Source organism: Rhinoraja longicauda, chromosome 18 (genome assembly GCF_053455715.1).
Source record: "Rhinoraja longicauda isolate Sanriku21f chromosome 18, sRhiLon1.1, whole genome shotgun sequence".
In the NCBI taxonomy this organism is placed as follows: domain Eukaryota; kingdom Metazoa; phylum Chordata; class Chondrichthyes; order Rajiformes; family Arhynchobatidae; genus Rhinoraja; species Rhinoraja longicauda.
In genome coordinates, this window is record NC_135970.1 from 35670179 (window position 1) to 35696169 (window position 25991).

Here is a 25991-nt window from a genome sequence, read left to right on the forward strand (position 1 = left end):
AACTCAGCGGGACAGACGGCATCTCAGTCCGAAGAAGGGTCTCGACCCAAAACGTCACCCATTCCTTCTCTCCAGAGATGCTGCCTCTGCCGCTGAGTTACTCCAGCTTTTTGTGTCCATCTGTGGTGCAGAGATGAATGGCAGTAGATCAATGATCAATCAAGAAAATAACTGCAGATGCTGGTACAAATCGAAGGTATTTATTCACAAAATGCTGGAGTAACTCAGCAGGTCAGGCAGCATCTCAGGAGAGAAGGAATGGGCGACGTTTCGGGTCGGGACCCTTCTTCAGACTGATGTCATGGGGGCGGGACAAAGGAAGGATATAGGTGGAGACAGGAAGACAGTGGGAGATCCGGAAAGGGGGAGGGGAAGAGAGGGACAGAGGGACTATCTAAAATTGGATCAATGGTCAGCATGGACTCGTTGGGCCGAAGGGCCTGTTCCCGCATAGGTTAGAGATACAGCGTGGAAACAGGCAGTTCAGCCCACGCCAACCATCGATCACCTGTTCACACTAGTTCTTAGTTTAGTTTAGTTTAGAGATACATAGAAACATAGAAAATATGTGCAGGAGGAGGCCGTTTGGCCGTTCGAGCCATTTAATTTAATATTTAATATATCATTTAATATGATCATGGGTGATCATCCAGAATCAGTACCCCCTTCCTGCTTTTCCCCCCATACCCATTGATCCCGTTAGCCCTAAGAGCTAAATCTAACTCTCTCTTGAACACATCCAGTGAATTGGCCTCCGCTGCCTTCTGTGGCGGAGAATTCCACAGATTCACAATTCTCTGGCTGAAAAAGTTTTTCCTCATCTCAGCCCTAAATGGCCGACCCCTTATTCTTAAACTGTGACCCCCGGGGTTCTGGACTCCCCCAACATCAGGAACATTTTTTCTGCAGCGCGGGAACAGGCCCTTCGGCCCAACGAGTCCATGCTGACTATTGATCACCTATTCACACGAATTCCTAGTTTAGAGACACAGCGCAGAAAAAGGTTACTTGAAGATAGAGAAATCAATGTTCATACCACTGGGTTGCAAGGGAGAGCAGGAAGAAGGGTCTCGACCCGAAACGTCACCCATTCCTTCTCTCCAGAGATGCTGCCTGTCCGCTGCCTTCTGTAGCTGAGAATTCCACAGATTCACAACTCTAAATGAGTATGAGTAGAAGGCATTTTGTTCCATTGCGTCGGGAATGAGCTGGGGTCAAGTCACGGCCTTGATGAACATGCAGATCAGAACACTCCTGGATGGCTTTGCTCAGTCGTGCTGGAGTGACCGACTGCAGGTCCAGGACAAACGTTCCGAACAAAGATACTAGAGGAGCAAGATGGACCACTCCATTGAAATCGCCTGTACTGAAGTGTAGTAGGCAAAGGAGCCATTTTAGTAGGCAAAACCCGCCGTTCGCTCTGCCTCTCGCGGTGTAATCAGTGTTTTGAGTTACCCCAGCATTTTGGGTCAATCCACTGGGTTGTAAACTAACCGAGCAAAATACGAGGTGCTGTTCCTCCAATTTGCATTGGGCCCAGGGCGTACAGGTCAGTGTGGGAATGGGAGGGGGAGTTAACATATTTGGCAACCAGGAGATCAGGTAGGTCCAGGCAGACTGAGGGAAGGTATCATTGGTTCAAAGTTATAAGCAATTTATTTTGGCAATGTTAGATACTCTTTTTTTTAATCCAGAAGATAATAAATAGCTTGTGAGGAAATTTATTAATGGCAAGGTTACAGAACTACTCTGACAAAAAGCCAGGCTTTTAATGAGGAGATCACTGCAGGAAGGGCTGACACATACCAAGTGTGCTAAAGAGGCTTCCTCGGCCAAACCGATTTTGTGATCTGGCAGTGGGTTCTGCAAGCCTTGCCTTCACTAACATATCATATCATATATATACAGCCGGAAACAGGCCTTTTCGGCCCTCCAAGTCCGTGCCGCCCAGCGATCAAAACAGGTTTTCTCCAGGTGCTCTGGTTTCCTCCCACGTCCCAAAGACTGTGCAGGTTCGAAGGTTTATTAGTTTAGTGTAGTTTAGTTTAGATTAAAGATACAGCGCAGAATCAGGCTCTTCGGCCCACCGAGTCCGCGCTGTAGTCCCCGTACACTAGCACTATCCTGCACACACCAGGGACGACTTACAATCTTTACCAAAGCCAATAGACCTACGAACCTGTAGGTCTTACAGTGGGGGAGACCTGGGTTCGATCCTGACTACGGGCGATGTCTGTACGGAGTTTGCACGTTCTCCCCGTGACCGCTGGAGTTTCCTCCCACATGCCAAAAACGTGCAGGCTTGTAGATTAATTGGTTTGTGTACATCATCCCCAGTGTGTAGGATAGAACTAGTGCAATGGGTGATCGCTGGTCGGCGTGGACTCGGTGGGCCGAATGGCCTGGTTCCCTGCCACATCACTAAACTAAACGAATTATTCTAAGACTAAATCCAAAGAAAGGTCCCGACCCGAAATGTCACCTTTCCATGGTCTCCAGTCATGCTGCCTGATGCACTGAGTTACTCCAGGACTTTGTGCCCTTTTGTGTCAACCAGCACCTGCAGTTCTTAGTTTCTGCCTTATTCCAAAAGAAGTCCCAGTCAGGCAATTTTGTTTTTTCATACATTACCCTTGTCTGTGTTGTTAGGTTTAGTACCTGCACTGATGTACAGCACTTTGGTCAACGTGGGTTGTGTTTAAATGTGCTATACAAATAAAATTGACTTGACTTGACTTGACTTGTGAAAAAGCCAGCTGTCATAAGAATTACTACTTAGTTTATGATGCATATTGATTATCAGTATATCACTGCAGCATAACACATGATGTTATCCCACAAAGTCTCAATGTACTGCCCATTAATTGTACTGCTAATTACCTACCCTGTCACAGTGATTGTTGACTGCATCTGACTGCTATTGTTCATGTCATGTGTGAGTAGTAATGTAATGTGGAATATCATTCTATTTCTATTAAACACTCTGAACAGTGTTTTGATGAGGGGTGATCTTATAAAGGTGTATAAAATCATGAGAGGAATAGATCGGGTAGATGCACAGAGTCCCTCGCCCACAGTAGGGGAATCCAAGGACCAGAGGACTTAGGTTCAAGGTGAAGGGGAAACGATTTAATAGGAATCTGAGGGGTAACTTTTTCACACAAAGGGTGGTGGGTGCATGGAACGAGCTGCCAGAGGAGGTGGTTGTGGCAGGGACTATCCCAACGTTTAAGAAACAGTTGGACAGGTAGATGGATGGGACACTAAAAGCTGGAGTAACTCAGCGGGACAGGCAGCATCTCTGGAGAGAAGGAATGGGCTACTGGTTAGGGATAAGGGAAACGAGAGAAACAGACGGTGATGTGGAGAGATAAAGAACAATGAAAGAAAGATATGCAAAAAATTAACAACGATAAAGGAAACAGGCCATTGTACGCCACTAGCCACATTCTCCCATCTCCACCCCTCTCCGCCTTCCGAAGAAACCGTTCCCTCCGCAACTCCCTGGTTAACTCATCCCTTCCCACCCAAACCACCCCTTCCACAGGTACTTTCCCCTGCAACTGCAGGAGATGCAACACCTGTCCCTATACCTCCTCCCTCGACTCTGTCCAGGGACCCCGACGGTCCTTTCAGGTGAGGCAGAGGTTCACTTGCACCCCTTCCAACCTCATCTACCGTATCCGTTGTTCGGGATTTGGACTCTTATACATCGGCGAGACCAAACGCAGACTGGGCGATCGTTTCGAGGAACACCTTCGCTCAGCCTGGAGCGACTAGGCTTGTATACACTGGAATTTAGAAGGATGAGAGGAGATCTTATCGAAACGTATAAGATTATTAAGGGGTTGGACACGTTAGAGGCAGGAAACATGTTCCCAATGTTGGGGGAGTCCAGAACAAGGGGCCACAGTTTAAGAATAAGGGGTAGGCCATTTAGAACGGAGATGAGGAAAAACTTTTTCAGTCAGAGAGTTGTAAATCTGTGGAATTCTCTGCCTCAGAAGGCAGTGGAGGCCAATTCTCTGAATGCATTTAAGAGAGAGCTAGATAGAGCTCTTAAGGATAGCGGAGTCAGGGGGTATGGGGAGAAGGCAGGAACAGGGTACTGATTGAGAATGATCAGCCATGATCACATTGAATGGCGGTGCTGGCTCGAAGGGCCGAATGGCCTCCTCCTGCACCTATTGTCTATTATCTATTGTCTATTGTCTATTGTCAGCCCTCCTGAACCAACCTGATCTCCCGGTTACTGGACCCTGCAATTCTCCTTCCCATTCCTGCACAGACCTTTTCTGTCCTCGGTCTCCTCCATTGTCAGAGTGAGGCTAAACGCAAATTGGAGGAACAGCATCTCATATTTCGCTTGGGCAGCTTACAGCCCAGTGGTGTGAACATTGATTTGTAAGGCAGCAACTCTACCGCTGCGCCACCGTGCTGCCCATTAACTCGGCTGAGACTAGTCACTGCAAGAGAGTTTTTGATATATCACATTACTCTTCAGTCTTCACAGGGGTAACCTCACAATTGGAGGAATTTATTAATTGTGAGATTTCTTAGAAAACTACCAACATTCCATTATAGTTGCAACAGAAAAAAAGGCGCAACATTCATTATAACCTCAGCAGATGTCAAACATAATAAAAAGAGATACTACGTGGCATCTAATTTAGCAAAAATTTGAAAAAGGAGATCGAAGAGGGCACCCGAACATACCATAATTAAAATTATTAATGTTCGAGACCCTTCTTCAGACTGGTGTCAGGGGGGCGGGACAAATGAAGGATATAGGTGGAAACAGGAAGATAGAGGGAGATCTGGGAAGGAGGAGGGGAAGAGAGGGACAGAGGGACTATCTAAAGTTGGAGAAGTCGACATTCATACCGCTGGGCTGCAAGCTGCCCAGGCGAAATATGAGGTGCTGTTCCTCCAATTTCCGGTGGGCCTCACTATGGCACTGGAGGAGGCCCATTACAGAAAGGTCAGACTGGGAATGGGAGGGGGAGTTGAAGTGCTCGGCCACCGGGAGACCAGTTTGGCCAACGCGGACCGAGCGCAGGTGTTGAGCAAAGCGATCGCCGAGCCTGCGCTTGGTTTCGCCGATGTAAATAAGTTGACATCTGGAGCCGCGGATGCAATAGATGAGGTTGGAGGACGTGCAGGTGAACCTCTGTCTCACCTGGAAAGACTGTTTGGGTCCTTGGATGGAGTTGAGGGGGGAGGTAAAGGGACAGGTGTTGCATCTCGTGCGGTTGCAGGGGAAAGTGCCCGGGGATGGGGTTGGTTGGGTAGGAAGGGACGAGTGGACCAGGGAGTTACGGAGGGAACGGTCTCTGCGCAACGCAGAGAAGAGAGGGGATGGGAGTAAAGATCAACCCCAGGTCTCCAGCGCAGTAAGGCAGCAGCTCTACCGCTTCACCTCCAGCGACTTCAAGGTTGGCTGCAGGAAGCACCCCAGGGGACAGAGGCTGTCGGGCGGGCGGGCGAGGAGAGGGACGTGGGCTGGCGGGCCGAGCCGGTCGAGGGTGGCAGAGGAGGCCCTGCAGCAGACTGGGGCTCGCCTGGATCGGGAGCCACTCCAGTACAATGTGGAGGGGATGTTTCCACTGGTGGGAAAGTGTGGGACCAGAGGTCACAGCCTCAGGATTAAAGGGCGCTCTTTTAGAAAGGAGGTTAGGAGGAACGTCTTTAGTCAGAGGTTAGTTAATCTGTGGAACTCATTGCCACAGAAGGCTGTGGAGGCCAAGTCAGTGGATATTTTAAAGGCAGAGATGGACAAATTCTTGATTAGAACGGGAGTCAAGAATTATAGACAATAGACAATAGGTGCAGGAGGAGGCCATTCGGCCCTTCGGCCCTTCGAGCCAGCACCGCCATTCAATGCGATCATGGCTGATCATTCTCAATCAGTACCCCGTACCTGCCTTCTCCCCATACCCCCTGACTCCGCTATCCTTAAGAGCTCTATCCAGCTCTCTCTTGAATGCATTCAGAGAATTGGCCTCCACTGCCTTCTGAGGCGGAGAATTCCACAGATTCACAACTCTCTGACTGAAAAAGCTTTTCCTCATCTCAGATCTAAATGGCCTACCCCTTATTCTTAAACGGTGGCCTCTTGTTCTGGACTCCCCCAACATTGGGAACATGTTTCCTGCCTCTAACGTGTCCAACCGCTTAATAATCTTATACGTTTCGATAAGGTCTCCTCGCATCCTTCTAAATTCCAGTGTATATTATGGGGAGAAGGCAGGAAAACGGGATTAGGATGCAGAGATCACCCAGGATGGGCCGAATGGCTTAATTCTACTCTTATAACTTGTGAATTTGTGAGCCTGCGGTCCGGACTTTGGGCATTTAGTAAATGCCGCCAACATAAGGCGACTCGTGCATATGTGAGCTACGCAAAAATAATCTTACTGTGCAGTGCACACTTGACAAAGCACCAGCGAACGATCGAGGTAAACTAATAAGGATGTGTGCGGGAGAGATGTAATCCAAAAATAATATCCACCTTCAGCCTGAACGTGAAGAGTTATGCTGCGCATGGGGATGTAAGAAAACAAAATAATAATGCTTATTTTGGGAGCATTTATTAAATCTGTCTTTGCCTCTATTGAGTAGGTGAAATGATAAAGCAAACACTGTCTGCTCCAATTTTGACCAAATGCAGGCAAAACCCCCGACGACCTACAAAATTAATTTTACAAACACCATATTGCAACATTAAATGACCACAATTTTCCACCCTCAGCCACCCCCCCATCAAGACACTCCTTCAAAATTACCTCTTCAGCAAAGTTTTCCTGTTCATCTCTTCTAATGTGACGTGTTTTGTAGGTTAATGCTGCTTTGAAATGACTCCGGATGTTTCAGTACATTAAAGACTGTAATGAGGCGAAAATGAACATTGTGCAAGGGGAAAAGATGCCATTATGATGTGGTGCAATCTTTGCAGGTAGCTCATGCCAGTGATATAATTGTCGCCCAGTTGTTTAGTGTTTGGTAATAAAATTGTGGATGATATCAGGACCACACTGCTACTGTTCCACAAAATGGACAGGCAAAACGTCCCCTCTCTGTCGTGAAGGATGAGTATGTAGTGCGCAAAACGTAGAAGGAGCAAATACATACGATCCAGTGATGTATCAAAATGGATTTCCCTTAGCAGGAAGGAACTGCAGATGCTGGTTTACACCGAAGATAGGCACAAAATGCTGGAGCAACTCAGCGGGACAGGCAGCAGCTCTGGAGAGAAGGAAGGGGTGATGTTTCGGGTCGAGGCCCTTCATCAGGCTGAGAGTCAGGGGAGAGGGAGACACAGAGGTGTGGAAGGGCTAGGGGGTAAAAACGAGCCATCAAAAGAGATGAGGGTGAAAGAAGACGTAGAATAGATCATTGTTAGCAGGGAGAAGGTGGCAACGAAGCAAACAGAGATAAAATGTGATCGGGGACAGTCAGTCCGATCGGAGAACTAGGATGGGGGAGGTGGATGGAGAGAGAGGGAAAGCAAGGGTTACTTGAAGTTAGAGAAGTCAACATTCAAACCACTGGGTTGTAAGCTGCCCAAGCGAAATATGAGGTGGTCTTCCTCCAAGTGGCGCCGGGGCTCCTCTTGAGTTTCGAGATACAGCACGGAAACAGCCCTTCGGCCCACAGAGTCAATACTGCCCGGCGATCCCCATACACGAGCACTATCTTACACACCAGGGACAATTTACCATCTTTAGTGACGCTAATTAGCGTGCAAACCTGCACGTCTTTGGAGTGCGGGAGGAAACCGGTGCACCCGGAGAAAACCCACGCGATCACAGGGAGAACGTACAAACTCCGTACAGACAGCGCCCGTGGTCAGGATCGAACACGGGTCTCTGACGCCGTGAGGCAGCAACTCTACCGCTGCGCCACCGTGCCACAGGCAAGCATATTATACACCGAAAACAAAATCAATCTCCTGACTCATCAATCTCTATGCCATTTATGCACATCCCCAATGAATAAAGTGGATCCAAGTTTGAAAGAAAATGAATGATATTACAACAATCAGAAAACCAACTACATTAAATGAAGTCCCATGATACAAATGCTTCTTCAATAAAGTGCACAGCAGGAATAGCGGAAAACAGGGAGACGGAGACTGAGAAATCAGAATAAATGTGATACATGATAAATGTGGGTTTGGTGCTAATCCAATTCCATTAGAAGATAGACACAAAAAGCTGGAGTAACTCATCGGGACAGGCAGTATCTCTGGAGAGACGGAAAGGTGACGTTTACCCAGGGGTTCGTCCATTAGAAGATATCTTAATTAATTTGATAACTCACAGCGAGCGATAAAACTGAAAGAGCCATTGATAAATGTGTTGTTTCCTTTTGATGGAGGACAGTTGAAGATTCATGGCTGCATTGTTCTGCCAGCGATATTACAGACATTAATATTTCAGCCACGATGATTACATCTGGTAACAAAGCCAATTGCCTGGGATTAAATCAGGGTTAAGATTGGTAACAACTGGCAGAAAGATGGTACTTTTGCATTAGCAATGTGTAGATGTCGATGGATGTTTGATGGATGTTTCTTTCCTTTGATGGATGTTTCTTTTCTTTGATGGATGTTTCTTTACTTTGATGGATGTTTCTTTTCTTTGATGGATGTTTCTTTTTTTGTGTGTTTTTGGGGTTGTGTAATTTTAATGCCTAATTAATGCTTTTATTGTTGGACTGTGTTTTGGGGGGTTTTGGGGTTGTGTAATTTTAATGCCTATTTAATGCTTTTATTGTTGGACTGTGGGTGACTGAATTTCGTCCAATATTAGATGACAAATAAAGCTATCTTGAATCTTGAATCTTGAATGGGGAGAAGGCAGGCACAGGTTACTGATTGTGGATGATCGGCCATGATCACAATGAATGGCGGTGCTGGCTCGAAGGGCCGAATGGCCTCCTCCTGCACCTATTGTCTATTGTCTATTGTTGCCAGGACTCGAGGGTCTGTGCTTTCTGGAGAGGTTGACTAGGCTGAAACTCTATTCCTTGGAGCGCAGGATGAGGGGTGATCTGAAAGAGGTGTATAAAATCATGAGAGGAATAGATCGGATAGACGCACAGAGTCTCTTGCCCAGAGTAGCAGAAGTATCGAGGACCAGTGGACATAGGTTTAAGGTGAAGGGGAAAAGATTTAATAGGAATCTGGGAGATTAATTTTTTTCACACAAAGGGTGGTGGGTGTATGGAACAAACTGCCAGAGAAGGGAGTGGAGGCAGGGACTATCCCAACGTTTAAGAAACAATTAGACAGGTACATGGATAATCAAGTCAAGTCAAGTCAAGTCAATTTTATTTGTATAGCACATTTAAAAACAACCCACGTTGACCAAAGTGCTGTACATCTGATTATATACTAAGGAAAAAAATGAAACATACAGTAGCACGCAAACATAACAGCACATACAAAACAGTTCACAGCGCCTCCTCAATGAGCCTCAAACGCTAGGGAGTAGAAATAGGTTTTGAGCCTGGACTTAAAGGAGTCGATGGAGGGGGCAGTTCTGATGGGGAGAGGGATGCTGTTCCACAGTCTAGGAGCTGCAACTGCAAAAGCGCGGTCACCCCTGAGCTTAAGCCTAGACCGCGGGATAGTGAGTAGCCCCAAGTCGGCCGACCTGAGGGACCTGGAGTTAGAGAGGTGGGTTAGAAGATTTAGAGGTGGGTTAGAAGATTTAGGAGGGTTAGGATAGGACAGGTTAGAAGTGGGTTAGAAGATTTAGGTGGGTTAGGATAGGACAGGTTTGGAGGGATATGGACCAAACGCAAGCTGGTGGGACTAGTGTAGCTGGGACATGTTGGTCCGTGTGGGTGCGTTGGGTCGAAGGGCCTGTTTCCACACTGTATCACTCTATGGCTCTTCTAGGTTACCCCAAGGTAAGGTCGGAAATGTGCTTAATCTCTCCTTTCTTGACACACTGCAAGATTTGGAAATTTCCTTTTAAAATCCTGTTACTTCCACGGCTAATTTACTATATTATGAAAATCAAGAGCTCGGTAGAGTAGAAAGATAAATTGTTGTGATTACTTAAGTTTATTAAAGTTAAGTTATTACCGCTTATAATAAATAGAAACGTCACAAAGGGGCGGGGGAGAGGAATCTTCCAGAGTTGCCAATGGCACCAGAGTGGTCAATAAAAGCAGAGTTTGAGCACTCTAAAGTCAAGAGTCAAGTCAAGAGTGTTTTGTCCCAGGAAGAACAATTAAATTCTTACTTGCAGCAACAAACCAGAATATATAAAGCTTAACCATAGAAATCCTTAACCAAAGTTCACAGAACATTAATATCGCCTTTGTGTACAATAAAATCATTTATTTATCGATTTTTGAGAAAGTATCACAACTTTGTTAAGCAGCTGGTCTCAATCTCAAAAACCAGGAGGCAATATCTTTTTCAGTTTGGTTTAGTGTAGAGACACAGTGCAGAAACAGTAGTTGGCTTCTGTAAAATTTCCCCCTGGAGTGTTTTGGATAGTGTTAGGGCGCGGGGATCGCTGGTCGGCGCAGGCTCGGCGGGCCGAAGGGCCTGTTTCTGCGCTGTGATCGCTAAACTAGACTAAACATGCCCTGCGGCCCACCGAGTCCGCACCGACCTGCGATCCCCGCACACTAACGTTATCCCTGCACACCAGGGGCAATTTAGAATTATACCAAGCCAATTAACCTACAAACCTGGACGTCTTTGGAATGTGGTAGGAGACCGGAGCTCCCGGAGAAAACCCACGCGGTCACGGTGAGGATGTACAAACTCCGCACAGGCAGCACCCGTAGTTGGGATCAAACCCGGGTCTCTGGCGCTGTGAGGCAGCAACTCTACCGCTGCGCCACCGCGCCGCACCAAATTTACTGCAAGTTTATTGGTTACGTTGAGAAGAAACTTCAATCAACTTTAATCAATGCTCCAATTATTTCAGACTGCATGATTGTGGCTCAAAGCATAATTCCAAATATGCCACCTCAGCAAATGTAGCAATATTTTATTCAAATCAGTGCCAATTTTAAAAAGTACCAGGTCAGCTTCAAACTTGTAAAAGAGAAAGAAAAAAATTCTAATCAACCCGTTAATTAGTACCACTGTTTCACAAGAAAACCCGTTTCAAACGGGGTTTTTTTCAAAAGAGTTTTGGCTTTTTGTCTTACAAACTTTTTTTATAATTTCAAATGCTCTTTGAACTGCACAAAGACAAATAATGAATAATTTTAATGAATAATTGTGTGTGTGTGTATCTGTTCACTTTTGATTCGGATTTTTCTAATCAAGATGAGACTTCTGGGGTTTTTTTGATGACTGGATAGAAATACAGACCCATTCCTTCCCTCCAGAGATGCTGACCAGCTGAGTTACTCCGGCATCTTGTGTCTATCGTTGGTGTGAAACTGCACCTGCACTTCCTTCCTTCACTCTCAAGAGTGGGATATAAGATAATTTTAAGAATAAGGGGTAGGCCATTTAGAACTGAGATGAGGAAAACCTTTTTCAGTCAGAGAGTTGTGAATCTGTGGAATTCACTGCCTCAGAAGGCAGTGGAGGCCAATTCTCTGAATGCATTCAAGAGAGAGCTAGATAGAGCTCTTAAGGATAGCAGAGTCAGGGGGGTATGGGGAGAAGGCAGGAACGGGGTACTGATTGAGAATGATCAGCCATGATCACATTGAATGGCGGTGCTAGCTCGAAGGGCTGAATGGCCTCCTCCTGCACCTATTGTTTATTGACTATCTATCGCTCCTTGTGTCGGAAGATCAAGTGATCAGGACCCTGACTAGATACTTGCACATGTTACCTTGAAGAGGGGGAACTGCAGTTAACCCAGTATCAAGGCTAACAATTATGCCTCAGCCAATGTGCCCAATAGATTCTCCAACCAGTCTGACTGTCCTCCTGATTTAATTTTATCTTCGGACACTTCGTTGTCACCTTCCCCTAGTTAACCTTCCCGAGTCTGAAGAAGGGTCTCGACCCGAAACATCACCCATTCCTTCTCTCCTGAGATGCTGCCTGACCCGCTGAGTTGCTCCAGCTTTTTGTGAATACCTTCCCCTAGTTAACAATGATCTATTCTACATTTTCCTTGAACTTCGCCCCTTTGGTGTCTCGTTTTCACACCCCACCCTTCCATGTCTCCCACTCCCTTCAGTCCGAAGAGGGGTCTCGACCCGAAATGTCAGCCATTCCTTCGATCCAGAGGGTGCTGCCTGGCCCGCTGAGTTACTCCAGTATTTTGTGTCTATCTTCGGTGAAAACCAGCACCTGATGTCTGAAGAAGGGTCTCGACCCGAAACGTCACCCATTCCTTCTCTCCAGAGATGCCGCTGAGTTACTCCAGCATTTTGTATCTACTTGCAGTTCCTTCCTGCACGTTCCCGGCAAAACTAGCTCACCGCTATTGCTCACTGCTATCTGAGAAACTCCCACCAGGTTCCGACCAACCGTGGATAACCAGGTTGGTGCCGTCTCAACAGCCTACGGACAGGAAATCGAACATGCTGAAGTGGGGATACACTGAAGATGCGGCAGACTGCAAGTGCGGACGGGGCCTCCAGACTATGGAACATCTCCTGAGCTGTGACATGTTGCATGACACACGCACTGTAAAGGATCTTGCAGAGGCAACGACGTGGCACTAAAATTTGCTCGCTATTGGCAAACAGTTGTGTGGTGACACAAATAAAAAAAGCTCACTGCTACCACACGGCAGTACCCAGCAATAGACAATAGACAATAGGTGCAGGAGGAGGCCATTCGGCACTTCGAGCCTGCACCGCCATTCAATGTGATCATGTCTGATCATTCTCAATCAGTACCCCGTTCCTGCCTTCTCCCCATACCCCCTGGCTCCGCTATCCTTAAGAGCTCTATCTAGCTCTCTCTTGAATGCATTTAGAGAATTGGCCTCTACTACCTTCTGAAGCAGTGAATTCCACAGATTTACAACTTTCTGACTGAAAAAGTTTTTCCTCACCTCCGTTCTAAATGGCTTACCCCTTATTCTTAAACTGTGGCCCCTGGTTCTGGACTCCCCCAACATTGGGAACATGTTTCCTGCCTCTAACGTGTCCAACCCCTTAAAAATCTTATATGTTTCGATAAGATCCCCTTTCATCCTTCTAAATTCCAGTGTATACAAGCCTGGTCATAGAAACATAGAAACATAGAAAATAGGTGCAGGAGTAGGCCATTTGGCCCTTCGAGCCTGCACCGCCATTCAATATGATCATGGCTGATCATCCAACTCAGTATCCCGTACCTGCCTTCTCTCCATACCCCCTGATCCCTTTAGCCACAAGGGCCACATCTAACTCCCTCTTAAATATAGCCAATGAACTGGCCTCAACTACCTTCTGTGGCAGAGAATTCCACAGATTCACCACTCTCTGTGTGAAAAAAAACGTTCTCATCTCGGTCCTAAAAGACTTCCCCCTTATCCTTAAACTGTGACCCCTTGTTCTGGACTTCCCCAGCATCGGGAACAATCTTCCTGCATCTAGCCTGTCCAACCCCTTAAGAATTTTGTAAGTTTCTATAAGATCCCCCCTCAATCTTCTAAATTCCAGCGAGTAAAAGCCGAGTCTATCCAGTCTTTCTTCATATGAAAGTCCTGCCATCCCAAGAATCAATCTGGTGAACCTTCTCTGTACTCCCTCTATGGCAAGAATGTCTTTCCTCAGATTAGGAGACCAAAACTGTACGCAATACCCCAGGTGTGGTCTCACCAATGCCCTGTACAACTGCAGCAGAACCTCCCTGCTCCTATACTCAAATCCCCTCGCTATCGCAGTCGCTCCAGTCTTTCAACATACGACAACATAACATCATTCATGGTCCCTTGCAGGACTCCTGAGATCTACTCAGGAGATCATTTTAAGAATAAGCAGTTTAAGCAATTTGGCGAGCACTTCAAAAGTACTTTACCCAGTGTAAAAGAGATCTCAGGAGTCCTGCAAGGGACCATGAATGATGTTAAATAAATATAATAATATAATAAATATAAGACTGGAGCGACTGGGCTTGTATACTCTGGAATTTAGAAGGATGAGAGGGGATCTTATTGAAACATATAAGATTATTAAAGGATTGGACAAGCTGGAGGCAGGAAACATGTTCCCGAATGGCCTACTCCTGCAACTATTGTCTATTGTTTATTGTCTAATAAAATTTAAAAAACGTGCAACTGAAATTGTCCCACTAAGTTTGGTGTTCATTTTCCAAATATTTCAAAACTCAAGACTCTTGACAGTAGAATGTGGGCAGCAAGGTTTCAACCAGAAAGGCAGAAGATTGTCAAGTGTTTTGAATCAGGGTTTTTATCGGATTTTAGAAGGGACTGGACCAAGTGGACCCGTTGGGCCCAAACCTCTCCTGCATTGGCGCAGCGCCCTCTCCTCCCCCCCCCCCAGGCCACTCCCCTCCCCCTCCTCTCCTTCCCCTCCCCCTCCTCCCCTTCCTCCTCAACCCCCCTATCCTCCCTCCCCCCCCCCTCCCTTCATCCCCCTTCCTCCCCCCTCCCTCCCTAGATAGATTTAAACTTTGAAATGTGAATAGCTTTAAAAATGTAACACCGATTTAAATGAAACTTCTTCAAGATTCAAGATTCAAGATAGCTTTATTGTCATCCAAATTGGACGAAATTCAGTCACCCACAGTCCAACAACAAAAGCATCAAAATAGGCATTAAAATTACACAACCCCCAAAACACACAAAAGAAACATCCATCAAGAAAACATCCATCACAGTGAGTCTCCTCCAGTCCTCTCCTCACTGTGATGGAAGGCCACAATGTCTTTTCCCTTCTCCTGCTGTCCTCTCCCGCGGTCAGGTTGTTGTGGTTGCAGGCCGCGCCGGACGGTCCGCAGCGGGCCGAGCCTAAGGCGAGTCGCAGCCGCTCCCACAGCCTCCGAAGACGGCTGACTCTGCCGATGATAAGTCCGATCCGCGGGCTCTGCAAACCGGAGCCCTGGAGGCCGACAGCTCCAGGAGTTGGGCCGATGGTAGGCCGCAGCAGGGACGGAGACCCGACCCAGAAAACAAAGGTCGGGTCTCCGTTCGGAAGGGACACATATTTACAAGTTTACAGTTCCCCCCCTCCCCCCCACATACACACATAGTACACAAACACAAAAACACCACATCACAACTACAATTAAGACAAAAAAACAACAAAAACACAAAGACAAATGGACCGCAGGTAAGCCGCAGCTGCTATGGCAGCGCCGCCATTAGTACCAAAGGGACGAAGGTGAGTAAGGAGGGCCTAAGGTGTCCGCGCTATTGTGTATCCCACATCCTCTCTCTCTCTCTGTCTCTCTCTCCCTCCATTACAATCACGACCCAACATATGTAGTCTTTAAGCTTTCAAATGAATTTATTAGCACAAAACTATTTACAGAAGCAAACAGTCACACCAAAGTACAATGGATATTAGAAAAGACATAGATTGGAGTCCAAAGAGGTTTCCTCTCCTTTTCCTTCAAGTTTCGGGTCGAAAGAGAAATGTCCGGAAAAAAAAATGCGTCTTCCACCAGTGGCAGCACAACATTTGTTAACGAAACCTCCGCCCAACCGGAAGGCTTATGCTTCAGAGGAGAGTCTCAAAGGATCTTTCGTTACTGCGGAATCTTAGTCGTATATATATATTTTCCTTTGTTGTCCTTGAGGAAGAAAAGTATAATTTTTAACAGTCTACACAGCGGAGAAGGGCACAATGCCTCGTGACAAACTTTAGTCAGAGGGTGGTGAACCTGTGGGATTCATTGCCACAGACTGCAGTGTGGGGGCCAAGTCAGTGGGTGTTTTTAAGGCGGAGATAGACAGATTCTTGATTAGTACGGGCGTCAGAGACTGTGGGGCGAAGGTGGGAGAATGGGGTTGAGAGGGAAAGATAGATAGACAATAGACAATAGGTGCAGGAGGAGGCCATTCGGCCCTTCGAGCCAGCACCGCCATTCAATGTGATCATGGCTGATCATTCTCAATCAGTACCCCGTTCCTGCCTTCTCCCCATACTCCCTGACTCCGCTATCCTTAAGAGCTCTATCCAGCTCTCTCTTGAATGCATTCAGAGAATTGGCCTCCGCTGCCTTAGATCAGCCATGATTGAATGGCGGAGTAGACTTGACGGGCCGAATGGCTTAATTCCACTCCTAGAACGTATGAACTTACGAACTGACTTCCAAGGATAAACAGATCCAAATCATGAAACATTTCAATTTAATTTATCTTACTCTGAAATCAGATGTGAATCTCCATCTTTGTTCCCTGTTGGCTCCAAATGTTTTTCCTAAAGTCCAACAATCTCACTAGGTGCCCAGTTATGAATGCATGTTGCTCCCTTGTAACTATATTCATTTTTGGATAATATCGATAAGTCTGGGAGGGAGAGAAAGATCAGCCATGATTGAATGCCGGTGTGGACTTGATGGGCCGAACGGACTCATTCCGCTCCTATCGCTGATGAACTTGTGTATCTTTCTAGCTGCAAGTCCCATGATCACTTGCCTGCCTGTTTTGACCTGCTACATTTCTCCGTCTGCCATCAAAGGCCAACGTGAAGAATCACAAATTATTCCTGCTGCTTATCTTGCGCTACCTTAATAGACAATAGACAATAGACAATAGACAATAGGTGCAGGAGTAGGCCATTCAGCCCTTCGAGCCAGCACCGCCATTCAATGCGATCATGGCTGATCACTCTCAATCAGTACCCCGTTCCTGCCTTCTCCCCATACCCCCTCACTCCGCTATCCTTAAGAGCTCTATCCAGCTCTCTCTTGAAAGCATCCAACGAACTGGCCTCCACTGCCTTCTGAGGCAGAGAATTCCACACCTTCACCACTCTCTGACTGAAAAAGTTCTTCCTCATCTCCGTTCTAAATGGCCTACCCCTTATTCTTAAACTGTGGCCCCTTGTTCTGGACTCCCCCAACATTGGGAACATGTTTCCTGCCTCTAATGTGTCCAATCCCCTAATTATCTTATATGTTTCAATAAGATCCCCCCTCATCCTTCTAAATTCCAGTGTATACAAGCTCAATCGCTCCAGCCTTTCAACATACGACAGTCCCGCCATTCCGGGAATTAACCTAGTGAACCTACGCTGCACGCCCTCCATAGCAAGAATATCCTTCCTCAAATTTGGAGACCAAAACTGCACACAGTACTCCAGGTGCGGTCTCACCAGGGCCCGGTACAACTGTAGAAGGACCTCTTTGCTCCTATACTCAACTCCTCTTGTTACGAAGGCCAACAGTCCATTGGCTTTCTTCACTGCCTGCTGTACCTGCATGCTTCCTTTCATTGACTGATGCACTAGGACACCCAGATCTCGTTGAACTCCCCCTCCTCCTAACTTGACACCATTCAGATAATAATCTGCCTTTCTATTCTTACTTCCAAAGTGAATAACCTCACACTTATCTACATTAAACTGCATCTGCCATGTATCCGCCCACTCACACAACCTGTCCAAGTCACCCTGCAGCCTTATTGCATCTTCCTCACAATTCACACTACCCCCCAGCTTAGTATCATCTGCAAATTTGCTAATGGTACTTTTAATCCCTTCGTCTAAGTCATTAATGTATATTGTAAATAGCTGGGGTCCCAGCACCGAACCTTGCGGTACCCCACTGGTCACTGCCTGCCATTCCGAAAGGGCCCCATTTATCCCCACTCTGCTTTCTGTCTGTCAACCAATTTTCTATCCATGTCAGTACCCTACCCCAATACCATGTGCCCTAATTTTTCCCACTAATCTCCTATGTGGGACCTTGTCGAAGGCTTTCTGAAAGTCGAGGTACACCACATCCACTGACTCTCCCCTGTCAATTTTCCTAGTTACATCCTCAAAAAATTCCAGTAGATTTGTCAAGCATGATTTCCCCTTCGTAAATCCATGCTGACTCGGAATGATCCCGTTACTGCTATCCAAAAGCTCAGCAATTTCGTCTTTTATAATTGACTCCAGCATCTTCCCCACCACTGATTTCAGACTAACTGGTCTATAATTACCCGTTTTCTCTCTCCCTCCTTTCTTAAAAAGTGGGATAACATTTGCTATCCTCCAATCCACAGGAACTGATCCTGAATCTATAGAACATTGAAAAATGATCTCCAATGCTTCCACTATTTCTAGAGCCACCTCCTTAAGAACCCTGGGATGCAGACCATCAGGCCCTGGGGATTTATCAGCCTTCAGTCCCATCAGTCTACCCAAAACCATTTCCTGCCTAATGTGGATTTCCTTCAGTTCCTCCATCACCCTAGGTTCTCCGGCCCCTAGAACATTTGGGAGATTGTGTGTATCTTCCTCAGTGAAGACAGATCCAAAGTAACGGTTTAACTCATCTGCCATTTCTTTGTTCCCCATAATAAATTCCCCTGTTTCTGTCTTCAAGGGACCCACATTTGCCTTGACTATTTTTTTCCTCTTCACGTACCTAAAAAAACTTTTGCTATCCTCCTTTATATTATTGGCTAGTTTACCCTCGTACCTCATCTTTTCTCCCCGTATTGCCTTTTTAGTTAACTTTTGTTGCTCTTTAAAAGAGTCCCAATCCTCTGTCTTCCCACTCTTCTTTGCTATGTTATACTTCCTCTCCTTAATTTTTATGCTGTCCCTGACTTCCCTCGTCAGCCACAGGTGTCTCTTACTCCCCTTAGAGTCTTTCCACCTCTTTGGAATAAATTGATCCTGCAACCTCTGCATTATTCCCAGGAATACCTGCCATTGCTGTTCTACCGTCTTCCCTGCTAGGGCCTCCTTCCAGTCAATTTTGGCCAGCTCCCGCCTCATGCCTCTGTAATCCCCTTTGCTATACTGTAATACTGACACTTCCGATTTTCCCTTCTGCCTTTCCATTTGCAGAGTAAAACTTATCATGTTGTGATCACTGCCTCCTAATAGCTCTTTTACCTCTAGTCCCCTTATCAGATCAGGATCATTACACATGAGAACACGTTACAGGAATCCAAACTCCTCGGTACCTGTTCACATTAGTGCATGATAATTAAACGGCAGAATCCCATTCACAGGCTGCTGTGCGCTTTATAATCCGCCATTTAATCTGGTTAATAACACAAAATCTGTTTTAAAGCTGCATTATCTTATATTTAGTCATTTATAAACACGCATGCCTGAGAAGCAGTGTCAATTTTTATTACATATAAATTTACATATAAATTGGTTTGCATGGTTTTTAAAGATGCACACGATAAGCTATCGATATAAGCTAAGCAGTGTGGGAAGGAACTGCAGATGCTGGTTTAGACCGAAGATAGGCACAAAATGCACCTATTATCTATTGTCTATTGTCTATTGTAACGTACAAACTCCGTACAGACAGCACCCGTAGTCGGGATCGAACTCGGGTCTCTGGCGTAGTGAGGCAGCAACTCTACCGCTGCGCCACCGTGCCGCAATCAAATGTTTGCAATTGATCAAATATTGTATTGAACACCGTTCCTTGTGCTGCCAGAACTATGGAAACTCCTCATATGGAATAAAACTTGCCCACCTTCAGTAAAAGGCATTGCATGAGTCTTTCAACTTCGACTGCGATTCTTCATTTAGATTACTCACCTCAGCTTTAAAAAGCTTAAATAAATTTGTCAAAGTCCATTACATGTTATATTGCTCACTGGCTTTTCCAATCTAAAACTTGCTTGTCGGACCAAACTGCCTGGAAATTCATTTACATCGGTAGTGTTGAATATGTTTCAGTTACCTGATAATACTCTGCCTCAGATACCCATTCCATTGAAGTCAACAGAATGAATTTCTGGAGTCACAGTATAATACTCTGCTCCCATGACTATAACATTTTATCAAGACTATATATTTAGGCACACTTTTTGTGCTTCCATGAATGCTTAATTACAGTAACGTCACAAATAGTATGACAGTTCTTTTTAGTTTCGGGTTACTGAGTTTCCTTCGAGCTTCTCTGTGCATTCATTTAGACTTTAGAGATACAGCGCAGAAACAGGACCTTCGGCCAGCCGAGTCCGCGCCGACCAGCGATCACCTCGTACACTAGCACTATCCCACACATGGGGGACAACGCACAATTTTACAGAAGCCAATTAACCTGCAAACCTGTACGTCTTTGGAGTGCGGGAGGAAACCGGAACACCCGGAAAAAACCCACGCAGGTCACGGGGAGAACGTACAAACTCCGTACAGACAGCACCCGTAGTCAGGATCGAACCGGGGTCTCTGGCGCTGTAAGGCCGCAGCTCTACCGCCACGCCACCGTGCCGCACAGTTTTCTGTGCTGTCAACGTTTGAACAATGAAAAAATACCATACAAAAATATATTATTCAATGAAGTTTCGGGAACCCTCTTTTTCACCATATCAAAGAGGATGACAACCTACAGATAGACACAAAATGCTGGAATAACTCAGCGGGCCAGGCAGCATCTGTGGAGAAAAGGAATAGGTGACGTCTTGGGTCAAGACCTTTCTTCAGACACTGATATCGAGAACCAAAATCCTTGTACTCCTCTTCAGTAGCACGAGTGACAGTGGGAAGCCCCCCCCCAAAAAAACACCGAATTACAAATGAAAGCAGATTTATCTTGGTTCGTGTTTGCAAGGAGTTGAATTTTTACATTGCTTTTGAGAAATATGTGCTGATCTGGAGATTTACATCTCAACCAAGACAAAGAATAACGAGGTAGAGTTGCTGCCTCACATCGCTAGAGACCCGGTCCGATCCTGACCTAGGGCACTGTCTGTGTGGAGTTTGCACGTTCTCCCTGTGCAAACCGCCACAGTTTAAGAATAAGGGGTAGGCCATTTAGAACGGAGATGAGGAAAAGCTTTTTCACAGAGAGTTGTGAATCTGTGAAGGCAGTGAACCTCAGAAGGCAGTGGAGGCCAAGTCTCTCAATGCATTCAAGAGAGAACTAGATAGAGCTCTTAAGGATCGCGGAGTCAGGGGGTATGGGGAGAAGGCAGGAACGGGGTACTGATTGAGAATGATCAGCCATGATCACATTGAATGGTGGTGCTGGCTCGAAGGGCCGAATGGCCTACCCCTGCACCTATTGTCTAGTGTCTATTGTCTATTGTCGCTCGAGTTTCCTTCAGGTGCTCCGGGTTTTCTTCCACATCCCAAAGACATGCGGGTTAATTGTCCTCTGTAAATTACCGCCAGTGTGTTGGGAGTGGATGAGAAAGTGGGATGACATTGAACTAGTGCGAGTGGATGATTGATGGTTGGTGTGGACCAGTTGCCCTGAAAGGCCCATTTCCATGCTGTCTCTCTAAACCAGGTAGTCATCGAAAAACAGTACCAACATTGGAGGAATTTCTTTGAGAAGATTCCTCAACCATTTCTTCACAATAAAGATATTTTGATTCCCTTGTCTACCACACTGCTCCGAAACTGGTCTTTTTTTCCCCTCCAGGTTACTTCCAATACCATTTTTAAGATAGACACCAAAAACGCTGGTGTAACTCAGCGGGCCAGGCAGATGTCAGCGAGTCTGAAGGAGGGATCCGACCCAAAGATCTTCTCTCCAGAGATGCTGCCTGACCCGCTGAGTTACTCCAGCATTCTGTGTCTATCTTCCTGGATAGAGTGGATGTGGAGAGGATGTCTCCACTGGTGGAAGAGTCTAGGACCAGAGGTCACAGCCTCAGAATTAAAGGACGTTCTTTTAGGAAGGATTAAAGGACGTTCTTTTAGTCTTTCCAGGTGAGACAGAGGTTCACCTGCACCTCCTCCTACCTCATCTATTGCAGCCGCTGCTCCAGATGTCAACTTATTTACATCGGTGAAACCAAACGCAGGCTCGGCGATCGCTTCGCTCAACAACTGCGCTCGGTCCGCGTTGGCCAATCTGATCTCCCGGTGGCCGAGCACTTCAACTCCCCCTCCCATTCCCAGTCTGACCTTTCTGTCATGGGCCTCCTCCAGTGCCATAGTGAGGCCCACCGGAAATTGGAGGAACAGCACCTTATATTTCGCCTGGGCAGCTTGCAGCCCAGTGGTATGAACATCGACTTCTCCAACTTTAGATAGTTCCTCTGTCCCTCTCTTCCCCTCCCCCTTCCCAGATCTCCCTCTATCTTCCTGTCTCCACCTATATCCTTCCTTTGTCCCGCCCCCCTGACATCAGTCTGAAGAAGGGTCTCGACCCGAAACGTCGCCCATTCCTTCTCTCCTGACATGCTGCCTGACCTGCTGAGTTACTCCAGCATTCTGTGAATAAATACCTTCGATTTGTACCAACATCTGCAGTTATTTTCTTATTCTTTTAGGAAGGAGATGAAGTGGAATTTCTTTAGTCAGAGGGTGGTGAATCTGTGGAATTCTTTGCCACAGAAGGCTGTGGAGGAAAGTCATTGGGTATTTTTAAGGCAGGGATAGATAGATTCTTGATTAGTACTGGTGTCAGGGGTTATGGGGGAGAAGGCAGGAGAATGGGGTTAAGAGGGAGAGAGAGATCAGGCACGATTGAATGGCGGAGTAGACTAGATGGGCCGAATGGTCTAATTCTGCTCCTATCACTTCTGGGCTTTTGAACAAATGCCCACATGACATAAAAAAACACTCAACACGTTAAGTACAGAGCTGCCGCAACGTTGTTTTTAATGTAAGCACTACATTTAATAATGAAATTGTGCATCTAAGCGTGATATTGCAAGAGTCTGCCTGTGTGGAAATAACCAGGTCTATAGATAACACTGCTGGGATGTTGAATCCTTTCACACACGTACCTCATTCAATATTCAGTTTTATCTACTGTTGCCAGTCTATCAAATGCCGCGACCACACTGTATTTTATAGCTCATTTGAAGGGAATCGAGTATATAATGTGAAGAGATTGACGTTGGTACAATAAAATGCAATTGTTTCACAGTAGTGGATGCACTAAAATGGATTAAATCCACTTATGGTGCAGGGTGACAGTATTTCCTTTGCTCAGAATGATTGCGCTCGGAATGCAATGATTTAAATCTTTTTCTAATCTAATGAACCCAACAGGTAGAGCCAAGAAAGGAATGAACTCCTCTCTCCCCTTCGAATGTCCAACTGAGATTTTAGTTAAGCTCAGAGATACAGGGGCGGAAACAGGCCTTTCAGCCTACCGAGACCGCGCCGCGCCGCGCCGCGCCGCGCAGAGATCCCTGCACACTGACACTACCCTGCACACACTAGGGGCAATTTACACTCACACCAAGCCAATTAACCTACAAACAAACGTGTACGTCTTTGGAGAGTGTGGGAGGAAACCGGAGCACCCGGGGAGAAACCCACGTGGGTCACGGGGAGAACGCACAATCTCCGCGCAGACAGGCGCTCGGAGTCGGAATCGAGACCGGGTCTCTGCCATTGTGCCACCATGCCACCCCTGTGAATCTTTAACTGGAACAGAAAGTGAAAAGGACGTTTCGCGTGTCAAGCTTCGTGCCATGGATTAGAGCACCTTCAGATCATTTGATATTCCAAGTGCTGCTCACAATTACACCTCGGCTTCAATGACTAGAAGCTGCAGGTGATCACATTGCTACAAGTGCTGCTGAGACGATGTTCATAAGTCCATTCATGATAGGAGCAGAATTAGGCCATTCAGCCCATAAACTCTACTCCACCGTTCAGTCATGGCTGATCTATCTTTCTCTCTCAACCCCATTCTCCTGCCTTCTCCCCATAACCCCTGACACCCGTACTAATCAAGAATCCATCTATCTCCGCCTTAAATATATCCACTGACTTGGCCTCCACAGCCTTTTGTGGCAATGAATTCCACAGATTCACCAAACAGGGGCACATTAGCTGATGGCTGACAAAGGTCAATATATCTCTCCCAGACACCAGACCTCCAGTCATGGAGTCACACAGCACAGCAACAGGTCCTTCGGCCCATCTTGCCTATGCTGACCATAATGCCCCATCTATGCTAGCCCCACCTACTTGTGTTCGGTCCATGTCCCTCCAAACCTGAGATAGACACAGTGCTGGAGTAACTCAGCGGGTCAGGCAGTATCTCTGGAGAACACTAACTGCCCAACCATCTCCAGAAGTTGAGGGACTCACACGAGCGATGGCGCTCAATGCTAATAATACTTTTTATGCATCTACAGTATATTATTAGATTGCAGTACAAACTGTAATGGGATGGAGAGTCGTTTCGATGAAATACATGTGAAATGCTCCAGCGGAGTTTTTCCTACTTACGTCGACACTCTTTGCAGCACTTGCCTGGTCGATACACTGGCCGAAAGTCCGAAGGACAGTTTAGAGAAGGGCATGAAACCCGTCTGCACTCAATGGCTCCGTTCTGAATGGGAGAGAACAAGATACCCATGAGAAAACGGTAGAATTATCTAATGTGTAGGATGGAACTGCAGATGCTGCTTTAAAGCGAGGACAGACACAAAAAGCTGGAGTAACTCGGCGGGACAGGCAGCTTCTCTGGAGAGAAGGAATGGGCGACGTTTCGGGTCAAGACCCTTCTTCAGACTGGTAAGGGATAAGGGAAACGAGAGATACAGGCGTTGATGTGGAGGGATTAAGAACAATGAATGAAAGATATGCAAAAAAAAGTAACAATGATAAAGAGAACAAGCCATTGTAAACTGTTTTGTTGGGGGAAAACGAGAAGTTGGAGCAACTTGGGTGGAATTTTGTCCTCGGTCTCTTCCATTGTCAGAGTGAGGCTAAACGCAAACTGGAGGAATGGCATCTCATATTTCGCTTGGGCAGCTTACAGCCCAGTGGTATGAATATTGATTTCTCTAGTTTCAGGTAGCCAAAGCATTCCCCCTCTCTCTCTTTCCCTCCCCCACCCAAGTCGCACCAGCTTCTCGTTTTCCTCTCGAGTCACCCATCGAAACGTCACCCATCCTTTTCCTCCAGAGATGCTGCCTGACCTGTTGAGTTACTCCAGCACTTTGTGCCCATCTTGATTGTCTATCTTACTTCATTAGAATGTCTGAATTTGCCCCCGTTTTAAAAGAAAAAAATCCATAAAGGTGATGCTTTATTGTCACTTGTAGCCAGCTGGGTGCAGTGAAAATCTTTATTTTTGCACTCAAAGTTCACAAAGTGCTTAGAAACGAACTGCAGATGCTGGTCTAAATCGAAGATAGGCACAAAATGCTGGAGTAACTCAGCGGGACAGGCAGCATCTCTGGAGAGAAGGAACGGGTGACGTTTCAGGTCGACACCTGTCTGAAGAGGGGTCTCGACCTGAAATGTCGCCCATTCCTTCTCTCCAGAGACGCTGCCTGTCCCGCTGAGTTACTCCAGCATTATGTGTCTATCTTCGATGCGCTACAATGCTCAGAACTATATTCTGCACTCCACATCTTCCCCTTTGCTCCACCTATTGTACTCGAGTTTGACCCGATTGTATTTATATATAGTGTTGTATGATCTATTGGATAGCATGTACAGCAAAGCTTTTCACTCTACCTCGCTGCACGTGACAATAATAAACATAAACCTCCCCTGATCTCAGAAGCTGAGGATCCAACTGTTGTATCATTCTACCACCAACTTGGGCAAAAGAGCAGGGAGAAATTTTAGCAGTAAAATGAAAAACTGAAGGTAAAATTTTGAAGCAATTGCGTAGCACAATGTGCTAGCCAAAAAGCTCAAGCCCATTGCCGAAGGATTGAATCTTAAACTGAACCAAATGGAAATTGGCAGGAAGGAACTGCAGATGCTGGTTTAAACCGAAGATAGGCACAAAATGCTGGAGTAACTCAGCGGGACAGGCAGCTTCTCTGGAGAGAAGGGATGGGTGACGTTTCAGGTCGAGACCTATCTTCAGACTGAAGAGGGGTCTCGATCCAAAATGTCGCCCATTCCTTCTCTCCGGAGATGCTGCCTGTCCCGCGGAGTTACTCCAGCATTTAGTGTGCCTATCAAACGGAAACTGGGTGTGCTGTGGTGACATCTCAGTCAGGGTCTTGACAGGCACTGCACGGTTTGTA

General features: G+C 46.4%; 1 protein-coding gene across 1 annotated transcript in view; it reads right to left on the reverse strand.

The window, feature by feature from the left end:
- LOC144602176 (protein kinase C-binding protein NELL1-like) overlaps positions 1-25991 on the reverse strand; it is a 452218-nt gene that overhangs the window by 321586 nt on the left and 104641 nt on the right. The window contains exon 9 of the mRNA XM_078414912.1: positions 24229-24331. Coding sequence (XP_078271038.1) covers positions 24229-24331 — 103 coding nt within the window. The remainder of the gene's footprint in view (positions 1-24228; positions 24332-25991) is intronic.